The sequence below is a fragment of the Syngnathoides biaculeatus genome, chromosome 4 (genome assembly GCF_019802595.1).
Source record: "Syngnathoides biaculeatus isolate LvHL_M chromosome 4, ASM1980259v1, whole genome shotgun sequence".
Classification (NCBI taxonomy): Eukaryota; Metazoa; Chordata; class Actinopteri; order Syngnathiformes; family Syngnathidae; genus Syngnathoides; species Syngnathoides biaculeatus.
In genome coordinates, this window is record NC_084643.1 from 11,912,588 (window position 1) to 11,933,701 (window position 21,114).

At 55.6% G+C, this 21,114-nt stretch overlaps 5 protein-coding genes across 8 annotated transcripts; 4 read left to right on the forward strand and 1 right to left on the reverse strand.

Annotated features, from left to right (window-relative positions):
• Positions 1–803: 803 nt before the first annotated feature.
• On the forward strand, positions 804–4,683 carry LOC133500042 (zinc finger MIZ domain-containing protein 1-like; the record flags this gene model as incomplete). The annotated part of the gene is made up of 5 exons (XM_061818600.1): positions 804–972; positions 1,032–1,159; positions 1,216–1,317; positions 1,383–2,082; positions 3,725–4,683. Coding segments are annotated over 5 exons (1,263 nt in total), but the record flags the coding sequence as incomplete, so codon positions are not given.
• A 152-nt stretch (positions 4,684–4,835) lies between these two features.
• On the forward strand, positions 4,836–8,544 carry LOC133499000 (peptidyl-prolyl cis-trans isomerase-like). The gene is made up of 4 exons (XM_061816436.1): positions 4,836–5,026; positions 7,241–7,360; positions 7,450–7,622; positions 8,147–8,544. The coding sequence occupies exons 1-4, from the start codon at positions 4,958–4,960 to the stop codon at positions 8,277–8,279; spliced, it is 495 nt and encodes a 164-aa protein (XP_061672420.1). The 5' UTR covers positions 4,836–4,957; the 3' UTR covers positions 8,280–8,544.
• A 446-nt stretch (positions 8,545–8,990) lies between these two features.
• tti2 (TELO2 interacting protein 2) lies at positions 8,991–13,434 on the forward strand. Of its 3 annotated transcripts, XM_061816399.1 has the most exons (10): positions 9,033–9,701; positions 10,042–10,529; positions 10,606–10,778; positions 10,849–10,906; positions 11,531–11,659; positions 11,797–11,892; positions 11,961–12,145; positions 12,212–12,355; positions 12,841–13,003; positions 13,265–13,434. In XM_061816399.1, exons 1-10 carry the CDS (start codon positions 9,521–9,523, stop codon positions 13,334–13,336), a joined length of 1,689 nt encoding a protein of 562 aa, XP_061672383.1. In that variant the 5' UTR covers positions 9,033–9,520; the 3' UTR covers positions 13,337–13,434. The 3 variants fall into 3 exon arrangements, with proteins under 3 accessions (XP_061672384.1, XP_061672382.1, XP_061672383.1); XM_061816400.1 differs by having other exon boundaries at positions 8,991–9,701; positions 10,071–10,529; positions 12,841–13,434; XM_061816398.1 differs by having other exon boundaries at positions 9,031–9,701; positions 12,841–13,434.
• A 137-nt stretch (positions 13,435–13,571) lies between these two features.
• On the reverse strand, positions 13,572–17,308 carry LOC133498993 (uncharacterized). Of its 2 annotated transcripts, none has more exons than XM_061816421.1 (12): positions 17,159–17,308; positions 16,973–17,033; positions 16,712–16,851; positions 16,474–16,582; positions 16,228–16,316; positions 15,499–15,582; positions 15,224–15,340; positions 14,893–15,155; positions 14,606–14,782; positions 14,124–14,264; positions 13,966–14,029; positions 13,572–13,891 (listed from the first exon to the last, which is right to left on the reverse strand). In XM_061816421.1, the coding sequence occupies exons 4-12, from the start codon at positions 16,577–16,579 to the stop codon at positions 13,787–13,789; spliced, it is 1,146 nt and encodes a 381-aa protein (XP_061672405.1). In that variant the 5' UTR covers positions 16,580–16,582; positions 16,712–16,851; positions 16,973–17,033; positions 17,159–17,308; the 3' UTR covers positions 13,572–13,786. The 2 variants fall into 2 exon arrangements, with proteins under 2 accessions (XP_061672405.1, XP_061672406.1); XM_061816422.1 differs by having other exon boundaries at positions 16,474–16,603.
• A 68-nt stretch (positions 17,309–17,376) lies between these two features.
• LOC133498997 (cip1-interacting zinc finger protein-like) lies at positions 17,377–20,208 on the forward strand. The gene is made up of 8 exons (XM_061816431.1): positions 17,377–17,539; positions 17,928–17,994; positions 18,069–18,204; positions 18,296–18,430; positions 19,337–19,461; positions 19,541–19,619; positions 19,694–19,798; positions 19,878–20,208. Exons 1-8 carry the CDS (start codon positions 17,377–17,379, stop codon positions 19,998–20,000), a joined length of 933 nt encoding a protein of 310 aa, XP_061672415.1. The 3' UTR covers positions 20,001–20,208.
• Positions 20,209–21,114: the final 906 nt, after the last annotated feature.

Sequence of the window (21,114 nt, forward strand, 5' to 3'; positions counted from 1 at the left end):
CCCAAACTAAATCAAGCGTTTGGTCACGCAAACGCTTGATTTAGTTTAGCAGGTGATGAATCTTCCCCGTCGCTTTAGAGAAATTTTGTCCCGCATTTCTTTGGAGAATTGTTTCAAGTCCTGCCATATTGGAGACTTTTCTCGCATAAATTGTAGGTCACACCACAGCATCTCAATTGGAGTTGAATCCAGACTTTGACCTGGCCTTCATTTTTTTTTTCTCCGGGGGGAGCCATTCAGAGGTAGACTTGCAGACGGTTTTGTCCCGCCGCATGATCCGAGAGCGCCTGACTTTCAGGGCACCGACCGATGACTTGGTACACAGTAGAATTGATAGTTCCGTTAATCACACCAAGTCGTCCAGGTCCTTCGGTAGCGAAGCAGCCACACACCATCGCACGGCTACCGTTGGCGTAATGTTCTTTTGATCGAGTGCTGTGGCATTTTGTCGACAGGTGTAACGGACCGCACGCCTCCCAAAAAGTTGAATTTTTCTCCAAAAGTCTGGAGGATCGTCAAGATCCTTTTGTGTTCTCAGCTGCCGAGCAGTTTTGGCCTGGGAACTCTCTCGTGGTTGCCATTTTGGGGCTCTTGTCTCGTCTTCCTTTCCTGGCGGAGTCGTGAACGCTGAGGCCGGAGTATATTTACAGTTCTGTGTCGAAACTTTTAGCTTCAAATACGATGCGCAAAATGTCTATCGCGGAGCCGATCGTCATTGATACCGACCGATCGAATCGTAAAGCGTCGCCTTTCCGCCCGCGCCGGTTGCTGCGGCCGTTAACCGCTTGGCGCCTGTGATGTGACGCAGCCCGGCGGCGGGTTATCGAGCTACCCCCGACTCGCCGATTCCGGGTAACCCGACTCGGGCCGTCACGCCGGGCGGCTCCGTGGCGCCTCCCTGCATGTCACCCGGCGACAGCGACGTCAACAAACCCTCCTTTCTGCCCGACGCCAAAGCGGCCCCGCCCACAGGTGCGCGTCCGCCCAACGGGCCGTCTCGGGAAGCGGGCGCCTGACTTCCCGTTCGGCAGGTAACCCGAGCGACGGCCTGCGTCTGACGTTCCCGGTGCGAGACGGCGTGGTCCCGGAGCCCCTCAGGTTGGAGCGCAACCTGGCGGTCAGCAATCACGTCTTCCGGCTCAGAGACGCCGGTCACGAGGTCGCTTCCTGTCACCTTTGACGCTTAACAGTTTGATTTGACGGAAAGTTCTGAAGTGTGCCCGCGTGTGCAGGTACAGGCCAGACCTGGATCTTCAGTTCAAGTGCTACCACCACGAGGATCGGCAGATGAACGCCAACTGGCCGGCCTCGGTCCAGGTAGGACACGCTCGGGTGTTGTTTGTATGCGCGCTCAAAGCCCCTCCCTGCGGTTCGTTCCCAAGGTGAGCGTCAACGCCACGCCGCTGACCATCGAGCGCGGCGACGACAAGGCGTCGCACGAGCCTCTGTACCTGAAACGCGTGTGCCAGCCGGGCAGGAACGCCATCCAGCTCACCGTCGCCGCCTGCTGCTGCGTCAGTCACGCGCACGTCTCTCCGCCGTCTCACTGTCTCCCTCGTGTGGCGCAGTCCCACCTGTTCGTCGGTGCGTTCGGTCCTTCAGGGTCTGATGAAGAAGAGGCTTCCCGCCGAGCACTGCGTCGCCGAGAGAGAGTCGCCGGAGCGTTTCGCCACGACAGCTTTGGGTCCGAGCGGCTTGACGCTCTCGCGATGCGTGCAGTCAAAAGGAACTTCAGCAGCGGCGGCACCGTTGCTCAACGGCGAGGACGCAGTGGAGCAGACGGCCGTCAGGGTGTCGCTCAAATGTCCCATCACCTTCAGGCGGATCCAGCTGCCTGCCGGCCAGAGGGCACGACTGCGGGCACATGCGGGGGGGGGGGCACACTTTTCTCAGCGCTCACCACTTCCTGTTTGCAGTGCTTCGACCTGGAGCCCTACCTGCAGCTCAACCGCGAGAGAGGAACGTGGAGATGTCCCGTCTGCCACGCCGCTCGTGTCGCCGCTTTCACGACAGTAAAACGGGGCTGCTGGAGGGCCTGGAAGTGGATCAGTACATGCTGGGAATCCTCATCTACGTTCAGAGGTGAGTCGCTAACCCGCGCCGACGCAACACGCCACACGTCGGGCGTCGCATCACGGCGTCGCGTCCTCGTCCCGCGTTCAGTTCCGAGCACCGAGAGATGGCCGTCGACCCGGCGTGCCGCTGGAGGCCGGTCCCGGTCAAGCCGGAGGTCCGCGTCAAGGAGGAGGCGGACTGCCCGGTCCCGAAGCGCCGTCGGGCCCCCGGCCCGAGTCACGCGGTGCTGCCGAGCGTCATGGAGATGATCGCCTCCCTCCAATATCACATCGCCACTTGACATACAAGCGCCTTGACTGAGGAGCGGCCTTCGGTGGACCGCCGTCGGAACATTTGGGCGACAATTGTGTTTTTAAACCCAAAAGCGTTACTTTTGGGGTTAGGGTTCATGGGAAAATACATCTGGGTGGCGGGACCGGTCGGAGCCGGGGGCCTGCCTCACAGTCGGGCGGGCCGGGGTTCGAACCCGCGCGGAGTTTGCGCGCGTCTGCGTGGGCCCTCCGCTTTCCGCCGGCGTCCCAAAAACTCGCCGGCGTTGTTCGGAGACTCCACATTGTCCGGAGGTGCGATCGGCCGGCCTCCCGCTCGTGGATAGCCGGGACGGGCTCGGGCGCCTCCGCGACCCCCGGTGAGGATGAGCGGCTCGGAAAAGGGATGGAGCAGATGGGTGGTTTGCAGGCGTTGCGATGGCGAAGATCATTTGCAAGTCCTCCAAGCGGCGTCTCGAAATCTGAATTGCGTGTGTGCTTGTGCGCCAGCGTACGCCGGCTCGTCGGACTTGACCTCGGGGGGACTTCTCGTCGCCCGCCCCCCCCCCCCCCCCCCCCGCCCCTCTCAGGCGGGACAGGTGGACGTCGTCCTCCTTTTTGTCTTTTTCCTTTGCTGATTGTATTTTCTTTCCTTCCTTTTTCTGAATCCTCCTCTTCTTCTTCTTGACTCTCTCCATCGGTTTATTTGAGCTTTCTTCGGGTCGCGGTCGCCATCCCATTGCGGGCTTCCCATTTTTTCTTTCTTTCTTTCCTTTCCTTGTTGTTTTGTTGCTTCTTTATTTCCTTTGCTCTCCGTCCGTTCCTTTCTTCGGGACTTTTCATCCCTTCTTCCTCCCTCCAGCTTTTGTCCCCTTCCCACGGCGTGGCCCACCCTCAGCGGCCGCCCGTCAGTCTCCCCGGCGACCGCGACGCCCGACTCCACGGCCGAGCCTTCGAACTCGGGCCCGGCGTCCCGGAAGCTTCTCTCGACGCGAGTCCGTCGTGCCGCCGTCCTGCGTGGGTTTCCTTGTCGTCATGGTAACGTGTGTCCACACACACACGCGCGCGCGCGCGCAGCAGCTGCTGCTTCCCGTGTTGAGCAACCCGGACGAGCTGCTGTCCTACTTGGGCCCGCCGGACCTCCCCAACGCCGGCGCCGGCGCCGACCTGCTGTCGCTCTTCGTGAACAACTGAGCGGACGCTTCCGCGTTGGACAGTTCCTCGCTCATCTCTTGACATTTTCTGTCCTGAAGTCAACGGATTTGCTCGGGTTTTCCCATCGCTGCGGAAATCTCGCAAAGACGCAAAGTTGGCGCTTGCAGCAAGATCTGCCAATTGTAAAAATATCCATCTGACATTTTTTGTTGTTGTTTTCCCCCCTCCCTTATTTCTTCACTTAGCAACACAACTAGCCCCCGCCAAGTCACCTCCGGAAGCTTCTCCGACCGTCGCCGTCTCCGGTCAGGATCCTTTGGTCGGACCCGGCCGCCGGGCTCACGCGATGGCTGCCGACCGCGGTCGAGCTCGCTTCCTGTCTGTGACGCGCCCAATAAAGTTGACGTGAGTCCTGGTCCAAAATGAAATGAATATTTCTTTATTCTTAACAAGCAAATAATCATCTTGCTGGTGTGAACCTTTTTACTAATTGACAATAATCAGCAAATTCTTAGCCCCTGCATGTTAATACAGGACATAAGACAGTAAATTCAAACGTTTAAAAAAAACATGAATATTGTAAAATATGAAATGCATGCCGTGATGTCAGTTTGGCGCCCAAAGGACCGCATTGACATTTGAGGGCAGCTGTAATGATTCTGAATGGAAGAAAGCAGAAGCAGCTCAAGAAATGTTAGCTGCGATCGCAAACTGCGACATTGACAACAGACGAGTTATGACGACGGGGTCGCGATTATATTTCTCAGTACGGTACGAGAGCAAAAGAGAGGAAGACCAAAGAAAAGGTTGCTGGATGTTGTGAGGGAGGCCACGAGGACAGAGAGGAGGATGCAGGAGATTTGGCCAAGATGGGGAAAAAAGATGACGCTTGCGGCGACCCCGTGCGGGACAAGCCGAAGGAAAAGTGAAGTACAGTTTCGCGCAGATGACCGCACCCCGTCCGCGTGACCGCGCATTCCTCCTGGGTTGGGGGCGGGGCGGGGCGCGGCGCGCGCTCGGACAGCCGTTGGCCAATCAGCGCTGCTCACGATTGACCACTCGGACTATCGCTCGCCCCGATTCGCGGTCCGCCGGCGGGGGGGGCGGGACCGCGTATTCGAGAACCTTCGGCAAAGCGCCGCCCGAGCGGCCCGTTCTGAGGGGGGAAAAAAAAAAAAAACCCAACGCGGCGTAAAAATGGCTCGACCAATCAAAAAGGCACACTCGCGAGTCGCTAAGCGGCCTTCGGTTGTCTGGCTCCCGATTGGCCAAAGTCCAGGCCAGTGTTGCGGTTCGCCGCTCGCCATTGGCCGAGTGGGAACAATGCCCGCCCACTGGCGCTTGATATAAAGTTATTGGACGGTCGGCCATCTTTCTCGGCCCGTTATCGTCCACGCGCTGCGCTCGTCAGGAAATTCTCCATTCCTCCTCCTCCTCCTCCTCCTTGTTGTTTTTTTTCCTGAAGTAAAGCGGCAGGCATGGCCAAACCAAGAGTCTTTTTCGACATCACCGCCGACGGCAAGCCTTTGGGCCGCGTGGTGATGGAGGTAAGTCGGGCCGGCCGCCGTGGAGACGCGCGGGATGCGGCCGACGTGCGCTTCGTTCTTTGTGCGATTCCACCAGGCCGAACGCGGGGGGGGGGGGGGGGGGGGGTCGTTCGGGGTGCCCCCCCGGCCGGAGCTCCGCGTTCGGCGACGCTAAATGAGTCATGCTCAAAGGTAACTGACCTATACGGAGAGAGTCGGACTCGCCCCCCCAATATCTCATTGATGGCGTTTCCCAGGTTGCCGCCATATTGGAGATGGCCGTTATGAACTTTGACTCATCCGATGGTCCGGAATAAAAGGCAGTGTCTGCTGCGGAGTGGAACGTGGGCGTGTACAAGCAGCATCTTGAAGGCAAACTAGCAGTGAAAAATGCTTTTCTCTGAAGGGACCGTCGAAAACCAGATAAAGTTGCCTGATTGTCACGCGCCCGCCACCTGCTGTAGTTGAGACGTCAGTAAATTGCTCCCAAAGTTAAGCGAAAGTGTCGCGTTTCGATCAACTCCGAAATAAACGACGGGGGCCCAATGTTGAGATTGAAATGAAGTACCAGATACTTTGAACGACACTCGTCGGAGGCTGAGCTACACCGTTTGTGTGTTTGGAGCGGAATGCAAGATGGTCACGTTTCCATCTTTGCTCGTATGTTTCTTATCGACAATTTGCCGTACCGTGTATGAATATAGATTTTTGCCATACACAAAAAGAATCTGCATCCCACCACTTGGGAATCGTTTCAAGGCAGTATTCCTTTATATTACATTTAACCTCTGTCTAATGTCGCTCACGGACCATTATTGGGAGGGGGGGGGGTTAAAATTCAACTTTAATGTGGGATTTCACCTGTGGAGTAACGTGTTTCAGGAAGATTTCAACATCAGCATATAAATCAAATGAGTGTGACGTCATTCTAAATTGACAGCAAAGCCAAAAGTGGCCAAAACGAGCGAGCGAGCGAGCGAGCCGGCCGGCGGTTGATGGTCCGTGGCCCCAACCTTTAAATGACGGCCCCCCCCCCCCCCCCCCACCACATGCAAGATGGCAGCGACGTTGACGTGCAATTCCAAGTCAAGGCAGCGTTCTTTCGATCCTGACGCCTGGTTGTATATATTTATGTCTGCAACGGGAAAGGCAGTTGACTGTCGCTGTTGCTTTTCCTTTTGGAGCTTTTGGCCCCCCCCCCCCCCCCCCCCCGCACCCCCATTTTGTGTGTAGCTTTTGAGCGCACGAGCAGCACTGCTAACGGCTCTCTTGACGCTAGCACGCGGCCGGTCGCCGTCCCCTCCCCGGGCCAGGCCGCCGCCGCCGCCCGCTTTTATTGGAGACGCCCCGAATGAAATTTAATTTTGCCTCCGGGCGGCCAATTGGTCGCCCCCCCCCCCCCCCTTTTTTTTTTTTTTTTTTTTTTTAAAATCGGCTTTTTAGACGCGCGCCCCCGTTCGTGCCTGCGGGCGACGATTTGGCTGCGAGTGACGTGACTGCTCTCAACCAAGATGGCTCCGTTCGGCGGGACTGCGACATTCTTCTCTCTCTCTCTCCCCCCCCCCCCCCTTTCTGGAAACTTCCACGCTGCGGCGGCGAGAGGGAGGAAGGGAGGGGTTGTGGTGGTCACCGTGGGGCGGGCCTTCTCAGCCCCACGCCGCGCTTGTGACGCGCCCGCGGAACCTTTTTCAAACTCCGCGACCTCCATTTTGTCTCCTGACTTGGGCGCAAAAGCCTTTTTGGGTGTCACGTGAACGGGGCGTCCCCCCAAAAACGTTTATTTGGTACAGATTGTTTGGAATATGTAGATTTTTAATAAGTATGATTTGTAAATTGTACTCGTTGATGAAATACAGTTTCCAATGAGGCATTTAAAAATGTAGACTGCTTGATGTGAAAGTTGATTGCTTTTAATGAAGACTTTTGATTTATGAAAAGAAAAACAATGTTAAAAATGACTTGGCTAAAAGTTGTTTCCCCTCCCTCAAAAAAAATCCGTTGTATTCCAATTGAGCAATATCAAATATTTTCATGACTTGATGAGAGATACAAAACGTCTGTTCCAACTTCAATCTCCCACTTTGTCTCCAACACTTTGGTCAGTGTATTCTTTTGTTAAATCAGATTTTAAACGGGACTTTTTCTGAAAATGGCTTTGTCCCGTTTCGGCTTGAAATCGCGGAGATTCATATTGCGTCCACGTTTATTGATTTATTTATCTTTTTTTTATTGTAGCTGCGCGACGACGTGGTCCCCAAGACGGCGGAGAACTTCCGCGCCCTGTGCACCGGCGAGAAGGGTTTCGGCTACAAGGGCAGCACCTTCCACCGCGTCATCCCGCAGTTCATGTGCCAGGTGCGAGCGAGCGAGCGCCGTATCCCGACTCGTTTCCGGGCCCGTCGGACCGCCGCGGAGAACTAACGTCGGCGTGTGCGCGTCGGCAGGGCGGGGACTTCACCAACCACAACGGAACCGGAGGCAAGTCCATCTACGGGAACAAATTTGCCGACGAGAACTTCAGCCTGAAGCACACGGGGGCCGGCATCCTGTCCATGGCCAACGCCGGGCCCAACACCAACGGCTCGCAGTTCTTCATCTGCACCGCCAAGACCACCTGGTGAGGCGCACGTCTTGAACCGCGGGTGGGCCGAAAGGCTCCAAAGATGGCGGGCAACAGGAAAAGAAAAGCAGAACCGAAGGGTCGGGACGTGCTCGGTACGGGTTGTGGTTCTGTAACCTTTTTCGGAAATCTAAACGCTTCCGGTTTCGGGCGGCCTCGGTCGCTTTTAAACCAAGTTCGTTTCAAAGACGGAATCCAAATTAGAATTCTCGACTTTATTGACTCTTCGATGTATGACTCAAAAAGACGATTTTTCTATTCCGTGTAAAAGTTTGACTGTCGGTGATGTGGAATTTGGATTTGAAAACGGCGCATCCAAAATCTCATCAATGGCGATTGAAATAAATATTGATGAGCAATAGTTGCTGGCTGTGCAAAAATGCGGTGTCTTTTGGAGCCGGCAAGTTTGCCAAAGGATTGTTGGTGAAAATGTTTGCATATTTTTGGTGGGCTGTCGGGGATCAAACGGGGAGCGAATCGCGCCGTCTTTTTAATTTTTGGTCATTTGGGGCGTGTGCCAGGCTGGACGGCAAGCACGTGGTCTTCGGCAGCGTGGTGGAAGGTTACGACGTGGTCTCCGCCATGGAGGGCAAAGGCTCCGGTACCGGGAAGACTTCCGCCAAGCTGGTCATCGCCGACTGCGGCCAGCTCTGAGCGAGCAGAGCCGACCCGACCCGTCCGCGCCTCCTCCGATCCAGCCTTCCGCATTCCAGCTGATTAATGGAACAACTCATTTCCTCATGATTTTTTTTTATTATTATTATTTGTCAAACTTTTTAGTTTTGTAACTATCCCAAATTTGTTGCTGCATTTGTGACTTTGCCTCCGAAAGTTTGGTTTGCATCGAACGCTGCGTTCCAAAACGGTTTCCTTTCATCCACGACGAAATAAAAAAAAAAAAATGGCCTTGGTGACGAAACTTCCGCTTTCGATTCTTTTTAGAAGGTCTCCCTCTGCTGGTCGGATTATGTAATGACGGCACGTCAACACTAGCGCGACTTTCATTTATTTCTTTTTTTTTTTTTTGCTTCCTATTAAAGTAGCCCGATAGGAAAGAAAACCTGATGGCGTCATTGTCTGTATGCAGCTAACAGACTTCTGCCTTCGGGTTTCTTTTAAGCTCATATGTATAATATCTTGAGCACTTGCTGTAGTTCAGCATAAATGTTTGGCTTTATTCTTTCCAAACGTCCATTTGTCCCTTTTTTTTTTTTTTTAATTTGAACTCGACACTCTTTCCAAGATTTGTAACTGCAATCTAAGATGTGCTTTTTATCCCCGTTTATTTTCAGTGACTTACAGTAATAGTTAACGTAAGTACAAATACTACGTTATGAAATATCAAGAACTTCCCAAAATGTGTTGCTGAGAAATGTTTGAAAATAGTGAGTCATCCGAGCGAGACGTTCACTCCGCGACGTCGTTGTGCAAAGAATCAGAATCGACTTTAATGGTCAAGGAATTTTTCTCTGGCTGCGCTGGTACCGCATTCAGAACAAACAAGAGACTAGATCTGAAGTTGAAATATATATTTTTTTTATAAAGTAGTGCCAAAGCTGGATGTTTTGGAGACTAGGTTCGATCGAGAGAGCGGAGTTGTATGGTTTGGACATGTCCAGAGGCAAGAGAGAGTCTGAGGATGGAGCTGTCCAGGAAGACCAAAGAGAAGGTGGGAAGATGCACGAGAACGGCTTGGATGGCAAAAGATGACACGCTTGAGTTTTTATCTTTTTCCCTGTTTTGACATGGAACCCTTCAGTGTCTTGACAGCCAATAAAGTCGGTTCCATGGGGGGTTGGGGAGAAGACTTGTGAGACAAGACGCACGGGCCAAACTGTTCAAAAAAGGATGCAAATCTTTTCCCGTTGCCTGTTCAAGTGCGCGTGTTGGTCGCGATGAGACAAAAGTTGTCCGTTTCGCCGTTGCTGTGGAACCCTCGATTCGTTGGTTCCGGTTGCCGGGAGGAAACATTTCACAGACGAACGCGCCCGAAGCGGAAGTGTCCCTCGCGTCGTGCTCGGAGCCTTTTCAGCTCTTTCTCACTTGGCGATGATTTCCGAAATGTCCTTTTGAAAGGTAATCGCCACGCGCAGAGAACTTCTTTCGGAGGCGTTGATGGAAATGGATATGTTATCTTGTTGACTTCCATCTTAGTAATTAATCTCGTCTCGATAATTTGTTCGTGTAAATGAAAAAGAAAAAATCAAGCTCAGAAATCAAACATGAACGTTGCCAAAATGAACATATTTACACACGACAATAAGAGTCAAATGCCAAGTTAGTATGTGTGGAAAAATATATTTGAATGAAAAAAAATTGTCAACGGGATATAGAGAAGGAAATATTTTTTTTTTTATATGTACGTCACGGTAAAAAGAAGGCAAATGAAATAATTCAATGAAAAATGTATTTAAAGTCGATCTGACAGTTGTTGCGGCGCCGCAGACGACCATGTCGGAATTTTCCCAATTACTGGACGAGCTTGACGGGGACGCCGCCGACGACCCCCCGCCCTCGTCGGCGGCGACGTTGTTGGCCAAACTGCGGCGGCGTCTGATCGACGGCCCGCCGGACCCGAGCCGTCTCGTCGACGCGCTGGCCGCCTTCCTCCGAGCGGCCGATCCCCGTTGGCTGTTCGAGCCGGCCGACGGCGCGGCGGCCCTGGAGGCGGCGTACGCGTCCGCCGTCGGCGCTCTGACCGCCCTCCCGCCGTCGGAGCCCGCCCGCGGCGGCCCCCCGGCGGCCGACGTCCACGCGCACGTGCCGGACGCGGCCGCCCGCGTGTGCGCCGCCCTGCGAGGCCTGCTGGGAAAAGCGGAGGCGGCGGGCCCGGACGGAGGCGCCCGAGGGGTCCTGATGGCCGTGGCGCCGCACGTGTGCGTGTATGTCGCCACGCACGCGCAGGTACGGACGCACACGCGCTCAAGCGAGCGAACCGTTTTTCAGTCCGTCTCAAATTGCGCGCGTACGTCGCCCGCAGGACCAGCCGTGGACCAGCCGCGCGTCCCGGGAAGCGGCCCGTCGTCTCGGGACGGCGCTGCTCGCGGCCGGAGGCTGGCGAGACGCCGCCCACATGCTGACGGGGGAGCGGGACGCTGTCGGGGGGGGCCTTCTGGAAGCAGTCCTGGACGTCCTGCGGCCTGGGCTCAGCGGGTGACGACGCCGACCGGCGCCGTGATCCGTCGAAGGTTTTTCTAACGTCTTGCCAAAACGCGTGTTGAAGGGAAGCGAGCCAGAGGGACGACCGGGCGGAGGCGGCGTTTGCCTGGACGCTCTTCCAGGTAAGCCAGAGCAGCTGGTGGGAGCGCGGGGAAAGTCGCCGCGTCGGCAAAACACGACTTGCATGAGCTCCTTCAATCGGGAGAAAAAGGCGACGCTCGACACGCCCGAACCTTCTTGGGCGTCGCTCAAAAACGAATGCGGGTCGGGCGGAGCGAGGGGTTCCGACGTCTTTTTGCCATCGACGCGAATTGGCTTCGCCGTGGAGGCGTCGAGCACCCGTCGACGCTCAGATTGTCAGAGGAACGGGAAAAGCTCTCGGGGACGCCGTCCCGACCCAAGCAAAACGCGCGGACACCCAAACGAGGGCCCGCCTTGACAGTTGCACGAGATGGACAAGCCACACGTGAGGCGTCCAACTCCAAATCTGCGAGTCGGGACTCTTCTCCGTCGACTTTATTGATCGAGGACGTCGGACATCCGAGATGGAGGGAGGGCCGCGATCCGTTTGGGCCCCGCCGGGCCTCAAATCTCACCCCCAAAAATCGCCACCCGACGGTCCCAAAACCCCCAAATTGCGTGTTGTGACTTCCTTCCTGGTGACGTAGGCGAAACCTTTTTGGTCTTTGGGCTCCGAGCGTAACGCGTCCGACGGCCGACCTCGAGCGATGTCGTTGTGGGCGCAGGTGCCGCGCCCCTGCCTGGCCCCTCACCTGCCCCGCCTCCTGGGCCCCGCCCTCCTCCTCAGCGACCACCACGAGCCCCGAAAGTGCATGCTGGGACTTCGCTGCCTGCACCACATCGTGGACAACACGGTGAGGGCGCGCACAGACACCACCGCCGTCGCCGTGCCGCAAACGCTCACTTGCGCTCTCGGACCGAAATGTCGTCGCCCCGACGCTCTCCAAATTTTTTTCCTCTTGTCGTCGTTTCCCCACGTGTGCGTTTTCAGGCTTCCAGCGAGTTGCGCGCCTTGAAGCGGGCGGACGTGATGTACGACGCCTTGCTCAGACTCGCCTACGGCGCCAAAAGCGCCGACGTCATGCAGGTAACGCACGCGCGCTCGCACGGCCGCCTCGGCGACCCGACCTGACCCGCGCCGCCGGTCGTCGCAAGCTCGTTCTGCGTTGTCTGCTGGACCTGCTGGCGGTTTTGGAGAGCCCCACCTCGTCCGTCCCCGCCCCGCGGAGGGCCCGTCGCCACGACGACGTGCTGCGGCTGATCCTCACGCGCATGGAGGCCGAACACGAGGCGGCGCTCAGGAGAGTCTACGCGGGGGCGCTGCCGGCCTACCTGGAAAGGTAAAACAAAAAAAGGCCGTCGGGCGGGGGCCGCCCGACTCGTCAGTCACGCTTGCGCGTCTTCAGGATGGGGGCGCACGCCTGTCGTCACCTCCGTCGTCTGGGCCGCGTGGTGCCCGCCTACCTGGAGGTCAGCGACGCCCCCGAAGAGGTCGCCAGAATCTGCGCCCTTCGGGCCCTCGAACGCATCTTGGAGGCGGCGTGGCCACGGTCAGAACCCGCCGTCCAAAAAACGCAAAACTACTAAATATTAATTCATAAAACAAAGCGGGGGGAAAAAAAAAAGATTTCAATGTTGATCACATCCTTTTATTTCAAACACCTGATTCATGGCATTAATCAACAACTGTAAAAAAAGGAATCAATGATCAACAGCTCATAGAAAGTCAATCGGGATTTTGGATTATTGCTGAAAGAAATTGAACTTGAATGTTTCTGAAATATTTCTGATGATCACAACAATGCAGGCATTTTTCCAACTTGACTTTGACATTTTGGGGACTTTCTGACAGAAAGTGGCCACGCCACGAAAAATACACGATCAAAACGGGTTCCAAATTCGGGGTTGCCAACATTTTCAAAACTGAAACCGGATTGTTTTGGGGGATCTGAAGTGTTAAAAATGGATTTCGACAAGTGCTAATTGGGGAAAAGCAGTTGCAGAAACGGTTGGAAAACTTTTCTTGCGCTTTCAGGTTAGCGGCTAGCGTTAGCGTGTGGCTGCCGTCTTTGCTGCGCCTGCTGGCGGACGCGACCTCCGAGCCCCGCCCCCGCCGGGACGCCGCGCACGAGTTGCGCCGTCGAGCCGCCCGATGCGCCGCCCTGCTGGTGGCCGCTGCTGGCGGCGAGCGCCTGCGGGTGAGTGTGCGTGTGCAAAACTGCAAGTGTCTTGCGTGTGTGACAACACACGATGTTACGATGTGTGTGCGTTTAACGCTGCATGTTTTCCATCACACGAAGGTGCGTGCGCAACTCTTGTTTTTCTTGACACAAGTTGTGTGTGCGCACCTTTATCACGACACAACTATTTGTTTTTAACAACAGTAATATGGATGTGTTGAATGATTCTTGGCTGTGTGCGTGCGTGCGTGCGTGCGTGCGTGCGCCACGCCGGAGCAGGTCGACGTGAAATCTTTTACAGCTGACGTCACAAGTTATGTCGCAACGGTAACCACGGCAACAGAGAGCTGATCCCTTTGGCCATTGGAGCAGCTGTTCGGTCGTCCCGGCGACACCTGCATCTTTTTCATCCTGCTGGACTTTCAGAATAAAAGCTGATTTGGAAACGAGTCATTTGCTGCCTCTTTGTGCCGAGAACCGGCGACCCGCCGCGTGCGAGCTGGGGCGGCGTGGCTCTTCCTCCTCCTTTGAGTCGCCAGCGCTCACATCTCGATGGCCACAAAAAGCCTCAAACACACTTTGATAGTCCACAAAAACTGAATTGAAAACTTTCAAAATCAAGAATAAAAACTGTGGTCACGACCCGGCATAAAGAGTTGCGCAGTGTTCCAAAATCCAATCCAAGTCGTTGAGAAAATGTAGGGGGATTTTTTTTTTTTTTTTGCTTGTGAGTTTGCGGGTTCGAATCCCGAGTTTACAAGCTGGCAGAAATATGCGGGTGACAACGGTTGGGTTAAACTTTCACCGGCGACGACGCGTTAACGTGATGCGGGCGTGCGTTGCAGCTTGGCAGTCGACCTTTGGTGTTTTCGTCGCCGGATGTTCGGATGCGGTTTTTGGCGCCACCTGCACGCAAGCACACCAACTGCACTCAAGCCATGAGGGAAACGGGACGTCCACGTTCGCATCTGGCGTCTCACCCGAGTGACCATCCGGTCCAAACGCGCGCGATCCTCCCGACACGCCGACGTGAGCTCGGAAAGTCTGCCAATAGAAGGAGGCGGGGGGGGGGGGGGGGGGCATGATGGGATGTCGGCAATCTTCCCAAAGCCCTTCCGGGCGATGTGGGTGTGCGTACTTATGTATGGCGGCGCAAAGCTCGCGGGACGCCGCATCTCGATTCCTCAGCTCCGCCTCCTCTCGGCTCGGGCGCCGACGCTCCGCCCTCGTCCCGTTGCCGAGCTCCGCCTCCTTGTCGCAAAGAATTCTGTTGAAAAGGCTTCAAGAATGTTTCGATGAAATTAGCAGAAGAATATTTGCAAAAAAGTCCAAAAAGTATCAAATCCCAAACGTTAACGTGCGTGTTTAACATCATTTTTTGTCAAATGAAAAGTGGAAAATGGATGAAAAGTAAAATAACCCATCCATCTGCCGCTTATCCTCACAATCCCAGCCGTAATTTGTGTAGAAAACCGTTGTGTGTTTTCAGCACATTTTGTAGAAATGAACATTTGACATTTGGGTTGGAAAAGTTGAAAACACGGTTAAATGCCGTCCGATCCCGAAAATCGGTGTTGAAAAGCGTTTCACTGCGTTCCCAAAATGCCGTCGGGCCCTCACCTGTGGCCCGGCGCCGTCTGGCGGCAGGACGCGCGTGGCCCCGCCCCCTGGCTGCGTAGACGCGCCCGCGCGGCCGTCAGCCGTCTGTCGGCCTCGCGAAGTTCCGCTCGTCTTTTTTCCAGCGTCCGCTCCACGCAACGCACTTCGCCGCACACGCGCGCCCATGTGGAGTCATCTCTATTGCGCGCACACACACGGAAGGAACATTTAGGCCTCTTTCTCCCCGTGTGGACCCCCCCGACACACCCCCCCCCCCCCCGCGCGCGCGCGCACAACATTTGCGTTACTTGTCCGTGTGGCGTCGCGGGGGCGACGCCGACGGGTCCGCGCGAACGCGCGCGGCGTCCCCCGACGGACGACAGGACGTCCTCCCGTGCGCGACACTTCCCGGTTTCCCAGATTCCGGTCGGGCTACCCGGTCCCGGTATCGGGTCACCCGGTCTCGCAGCCGGACGACGCGGTCCCGGTATCGCGTCACGCGGTCTTCTAGCTGGGCTACACGGTTCCGGTCCGGCTGCTTTTGCTCCTTTTTTTGGTAGGTGCTGGGTCGCTGCATTAGTGACATCACGTCAACAACGGGAAGTAGTTGGAGCGGGTTTGCGGTTCCGCGCGTCTCACCTGTCCCAGTCTGAAACGTGGGTTTAGCTCCTCCCTCAGATTCCTCAGCTCCGCCTCTAGCTCCGCCTTCTGCCTCTCCAGAGCGCGAGCCTCCGTCTTCAGCGCCGCCGGCGCCTCCTGCCGGAGGTCAGACGCGTTCGCGAGCGGTATTCGGGCCGGAACCGAAAGGTTTCCGTCCGTTTTGTTCCCATTTTGAGGGGAAAAGCTTTCGCTTCCGTTTGGAAGAATGACAATTGGCAAAGTGAAATTCTGCCGTGCGGGGGTTCAAAGGTTACCGAGTCCGTGAGCCGTCTGCGGCGAGTCCGAGTGGCCTCCGGGCGGCGCTGAAGAGCTTCGTTCTCAGCTTGCAGGTCGCTGACCTGAAACAAGAAGAAGAAGAAGAAGAAGAAGAAGAAGAGCAGCTGCCGGACGCCGAAACGCTTCACGTTGGATGTTAGCGTTAAGAAGGACAACATTTGGGGGATTACATTAGGCGTGAAACCAATAATTGTTTCAAATTGGTTTCATTTCCATTTTGGGATTCAAAAACCAGGCCTTATTTCAAATTGACAGGAGAAAATGGGATTCACTCCCAGGTTGGCTCTGTGACAAAAAATTTCAAAAAAGGAAAATGCAAAGATCTTATTTTGGAAAAAAATCGTGGCGATTTGGACAATCTGACGTGAAACAAGCATACTCAAATTGTCGGTGGTAAATTTCACCGCGGTTGTCGGGGACACGGCCGGGATTTGAACCCACAACCTCCCAAACGTGAGGCAAATTTGCCGACCGCGCAATCTATCGCGTTTGCCCAAAGAAATGACGAAACGTGCTTAACGTTTGTCAAAAAAAGTCATTCAAACGTTAACAACTGTCAGCTGATGAATGAAAAAATGGCCGCCAGACGGCGAGAAAAAAAAAAAAGGTTGAGCTCAGCGGGCGTGGCCGGGAAGGGCTTCACTGACGGTGCGGCGAGAGGAAAGGGGGGCTGCGTTTCGTCTTTGGAAGCTGGTGGAAAAGGCAACCTCCAGTCGAAGTCCTCGGAGGTATTTGGGAAGGCAGCCCAGGATCCCGTCCGGGTCCTCCTGCGGGAGCTCGTCGGCCAAAGTCCGCCCTGGAGACCGCCGGGCCAAACAGACACGCTCAAGACGGCGTCGCGACGACCTCAAAGGTCACAATCACGTCATCGTCACGAACGACGACGGCGCGACGCGGTGACCACAAAGTCAGACGTCGCACGATGTCGTCACGTCAACCACGTCCGTGCTCACCGTACGTCAGCTGCCGTTCCAGCTCTCGGATCTGTCGCGTCTCCGTGGCGATGCGGGACAGGGCGTCGTCGAGGCGACCGGCCCCGTCTCTCGGCCCGACGCTCATCCCCTGGTGCGCAAAACCAACTCGCTTTTCATCATCGTCGTCATCATCAGCGAAAAGGAAGAAAGCGGAAAGTTGCTTCGTTGCGCGACAAAATTAATTCAGCTTGGAAGTCAAAGTATCAGTACGGGGTACCTTCAGCGTCCCGCAGACGTGCGGGTCGGAACCTCGGCGACGACCCGACGGGCCCGCTTTTTGACTTGCGACGCGAGCGAGCGCCGTTTGGTGGCACGAGGCTCCGCGAGCGCGATTCTTCAAGCCGTGCTTGGAGTTGACTACAAAACAAAGAGAAGGACAGAACCTCCGTCAACGAAAAACTTTTGCTCCGCAGCCGTGCCTCAAAAAACAGCGCCACCCAGTGTCGTAAAGAAGAAAACGTGCACGGAGCGATCGTACCGCTAATTATTCTTTGTAACGATGCTACTTTGGTCCAGTGTAGTGCTGTCCCGCTGTAAGTCTTTGGGTAGGGATCAACAAATAGAATCATATAAAAGATCTCTTGGCATGTTTGACAAAAACTAACCAGAGAAAAAGTCACTTTGAAATGAAGCTGGTGCGATGAAAGTTCATGTTTTACACTACCTCTACTTCCCCTCTTTCGTGGTGGTCACGTCAATTCTTTCAAGAGTCACTTCGTCGTTAAATAACCCCCCAAACATGATCTTGTTTTGGTCCGGCGCGCCGGTTAGCTTAGCTGCTAACGAACGGGGACGGTCGTTCGTGGCGCCATTTCCGGTTCTCGGCGAGTCACCGGGCAGGACACGCCCCCGCCGCAACATGATTGGCTCCTTCGACAAAAGATGGTTTCGTCTTCGATGTGGCCTCCCCGCCTGCAGGGGGCGACAGGCAGACAGACAGACAGACAGACAGACGCGCATCGGGAAGAAGATCCGAGCAGGCGCGAGGAAGCGGACCCTGAGCGGACCACCTCGCTTCGCCTCCAGCCGGACTTTCGGCTTCTCGGTTTGTCCATTTTTTTGTCGCGCGATTGGCTGGCGGCCGGCTGAGGGCGCGGCCCGCCCCGCCCGTCGTTCCAAAACAGCTGGGACGGAGGAGCCGTCAAGTGCTTCGGTGGCTTTTTAGCCTTCGGTTGCGTTAGCCCGCATCCGCCGCACGCACTGAACGGATAATTATTCGGGAGCTGTACGAAACCGTTCGTTCATCTTGCGTTCGGTTCCTCCTCTCGCGGGCCTGCTCGAGTCCATTCAAGCTCAACCCGGAGAGCGCGCCGGAATTCGACGCTCGAAAGCGGCCGGCCGCTGTGGCTGTGGTGCGGCTGGGCAACGAGCGATACGACCCGCCAAGGCGGGCCCGTTTTGATGACTTTTAATGCAACTGTTGCTTTTTTTAGATGACTGCGGAGCACCGTTGGGGTCAAAGGTTATCAGCATGGACAAGCGTCAGAAGAAGCCCAACAGGTGGGAAGTTCTGCACCCCGGCTGCGATCGCTCGTCATTCATTTCACTACCGGATGGCGGCGTTATTAGGCCAGTTTGTCAAGCCCAAACAGGTCGGAGGAGGCCGGCGGCGACGTGCCGCCCGACAGTGCCGCGCCTGCGTCGCGTGGCGCTCGTCCTCCCGGGCGGCAGCCGGCAGCGCAACTTCGCGACGCCGGCCAAACTTCGGAGGTGACTCGTCGTCGTCCTCGGCGGGCGTTGCTTGGCTTTGCTTTGCGCCGACGACGCGTTCACGCGCGTGTCTTGTGTTTGTGTGCTGCAGAGCGCGTGTTCGCTGAAGGTGACCATCCAGCAGGGCGGCGCCAGTCGAGAGTTCACGCAGGAGGATGAGACGGAGGCCGAGCAGGGGGCGGGGCTCCGCTGTCACATGTGCGGGGTCACGCGTCGCTCCCCGCAGGTGAGGACACGCCTCCTCCTCCAGTTGGGACTTCTGCGTAGCTTTTGCGGTATCGGTCCCGACGAGGAATCTCCGAGCCCGCCCGCCGCTCCGCCCTTGGTCGGCGGCTTCGAGGCGGCGACCCGAACGGTTTCCTACGGTGTTCCCTGAGCCCTCACGACGACCACGTCACGCGCGCGATTCTTCTGTCCACTTTTTTGTCGGCCGGCGGGTGCCGAGGTGACGCCGTTTATCCCTCCCGCATTTTAGTTTTCCGGTTTTCATTTCACACGATTGCGTCGAGACGTCCGTTGTTTGTCGTTTGTGGGTCGGGATCGTGCGGGTGGCCTCGGCTGTCATTTAAAAAAAAAAAAAAAAAAAGAAAGATTGCTCTGCCGCGCTGAAAACTTCTTTTGGTTTGTGTGTTATTGTTTTGCATCGGACGCGTGCGCTTTTGGCAGCCGTCGGAATGTCCGCACGTCATCCGCGTCGCCCTTTTTGACCCTTGCCTTTTTCTTTTGTTCTGCAAAACCAGCGAGCGTCTTTCGGTTGGAGAATTTTCTTTGGTTCTGCCGGGTTGTTCTCCAAGATCTTGCGCCACCGTCCCCATCTGCCGGAGTGACGGTCCGAGCGCTCCCTTGGGTTTAATGTGCATGTGCGTAGAATTCTTGGAATTTTTCCACTTTTTCTACATCCGTGGAGAAAGGGGAATTTCCCAGTCAGCGTCTGCGACGTGCCCAGAGTTCCCCTCTTAGTAACGCGTGCGCATTCGTCACAAGGACCGGGGGGGGGCGCGCTCGGACCGTCACCCCGAAGCGCCGACTCGCGGCACCGCTGGCTTCGGAAGGTTCGGACGCCGACGTCTACGGCCGGCGCGGCTCGGAGATTCCTCCGAAGTGGCCGATCCCAAAAATCGCCCTCGCGCAGCTCCGCCGCCGTCGCTGTGCGTCTGTGCAGGAATTTGAGGAGCACATGAGCGGCCCCGCCCACCTGGCCAAGCGCGAGGCCGTCACGCGCGCCATCGGCGCCGCCGCGCACGCGCTCGCCGACAGGTAAGACCGCACGCGCCGCGCAAACTGACAGCGCGCACGTGCGCACGCTGCCCTGTGTGTGCCCGCCTCCGCCCGGCAGACGGCGCCGCTGGTGCCGCACGTGTCAGACCGCCTTTGCCGGCCACGTCGTCAGCCACCGACAAAGCAAACAACACAAGGCGAGCCTCCCGCCGCCGCCGCCGCCCCCCGACCCGCCGTCGCCCTCGCGCGTCACGTGTGCGCGTGTCCGCAGGCGTGCAAGCGCGCGTCGAGGCCGTTCTGCGCGCCGTGCGGCCGCCACCTGAAGACGCCGCGCAAGTTCGTCGAGCACATGAAGTCCGACGAGCACAGGCGGCAGGTCGGAGGTCGGCCCCGGGCTTGGCGGCCCCCGGGGGCGAGGGTCACGTGACCGACGAGCTCCCGCGTTGTCTCCGCAGTTGGGCGCGAAGGCGGCTCAGGAGGAGGAGCTCATCACCGTGGACGCCGTCGGCTGTTTTGTGGAGGAGGCGGAGCCCGGGCGGGAAGAGGAGGCGGCCGCTTTGAACGACCACCAAGATTAGGTCACAAATAATTTTGCAAAATGCCTCGCAGCGGTCAGAACCGGGGTTCAAACCTGCACTTTCCTCCCACATCTCATGTGATCGTGAGCGCGACCGCCCAGAGCGTGCCGCGAACCTCGTGAGGATGAGCGTCTGGATGATAGAGTGAATATTGATGGCTGTGTGATATTTCAGTTCTATTTTAATAAATGTGCCAAAATTTCAAGAATTCCGTCATTACAGCTGCTGCACGTACATTCATGCGACAAAGATTGGAGCAAATGTCACAAAGGCTCAAAGGAGGTCTCAATACTTTTTTTTTTTTACACTCTTGCCCACAAGAGTCTTGTGGCAGCCATAAATGTGCAGGTTGTCCACTGATTTGTCAGCTCAGCTGGAAGTAGGCGGCGACGTGATCTTGAAATCAGGTCACATCATACTTTTGCCTCATTTCCAAAATAAGACGGACGATAAATCAAAGTCGCCTCATAGCTTCGTGTTAAAATATGGGACCGATATTGTTGCAGCGAGAAAGCCCGGCAGGGGGCGCTGCCTGACAGGCAAAGTCTCCCGACTTTTTTTTTGTTTGTTTTTGTTATAAATCATTCCTTCTTTTTCTATGCACTCATTTGATAGTAAACATTGGTGATTTCAAAATGAATCATATTAATTCAAATGTAAATAAACGGCATTTTTTTCCTCGGGCAAAAACGAGAAATATTTTCATTTCATATATATATATAGTTTTCCACCTTTGTTTTAAGACTTGGCGTTTTATTGCCATGAATGATTGTGCATCGCCTTTTTTTTCAATGTATTATTTTGTCGTTTTCTTGGGGGGGGGCGATTGGTGAGTTTGAGAAGAGAAAATAGAGAAAAATGTTATTTTTCAATGAGATTTGATTTTTTTGTGGGGGGGGGGGTCAACAAAAGCGGTCGGTCTCGACTCCTATTTTCACAAACAAAACGTGATCATCTTGAAAATGGAGCACGTCATCATCTTACTAAGTGATTGCTGAATTCAACGAAGGTTTTTGAATGTGAACAGAAAATCGTGACCACGAAATATAGAAAAGGGAAAAAGTGCAGTTGTAACCGACTGACTTGTCTTCTTTTTCTATTTCTATTTCCTCGA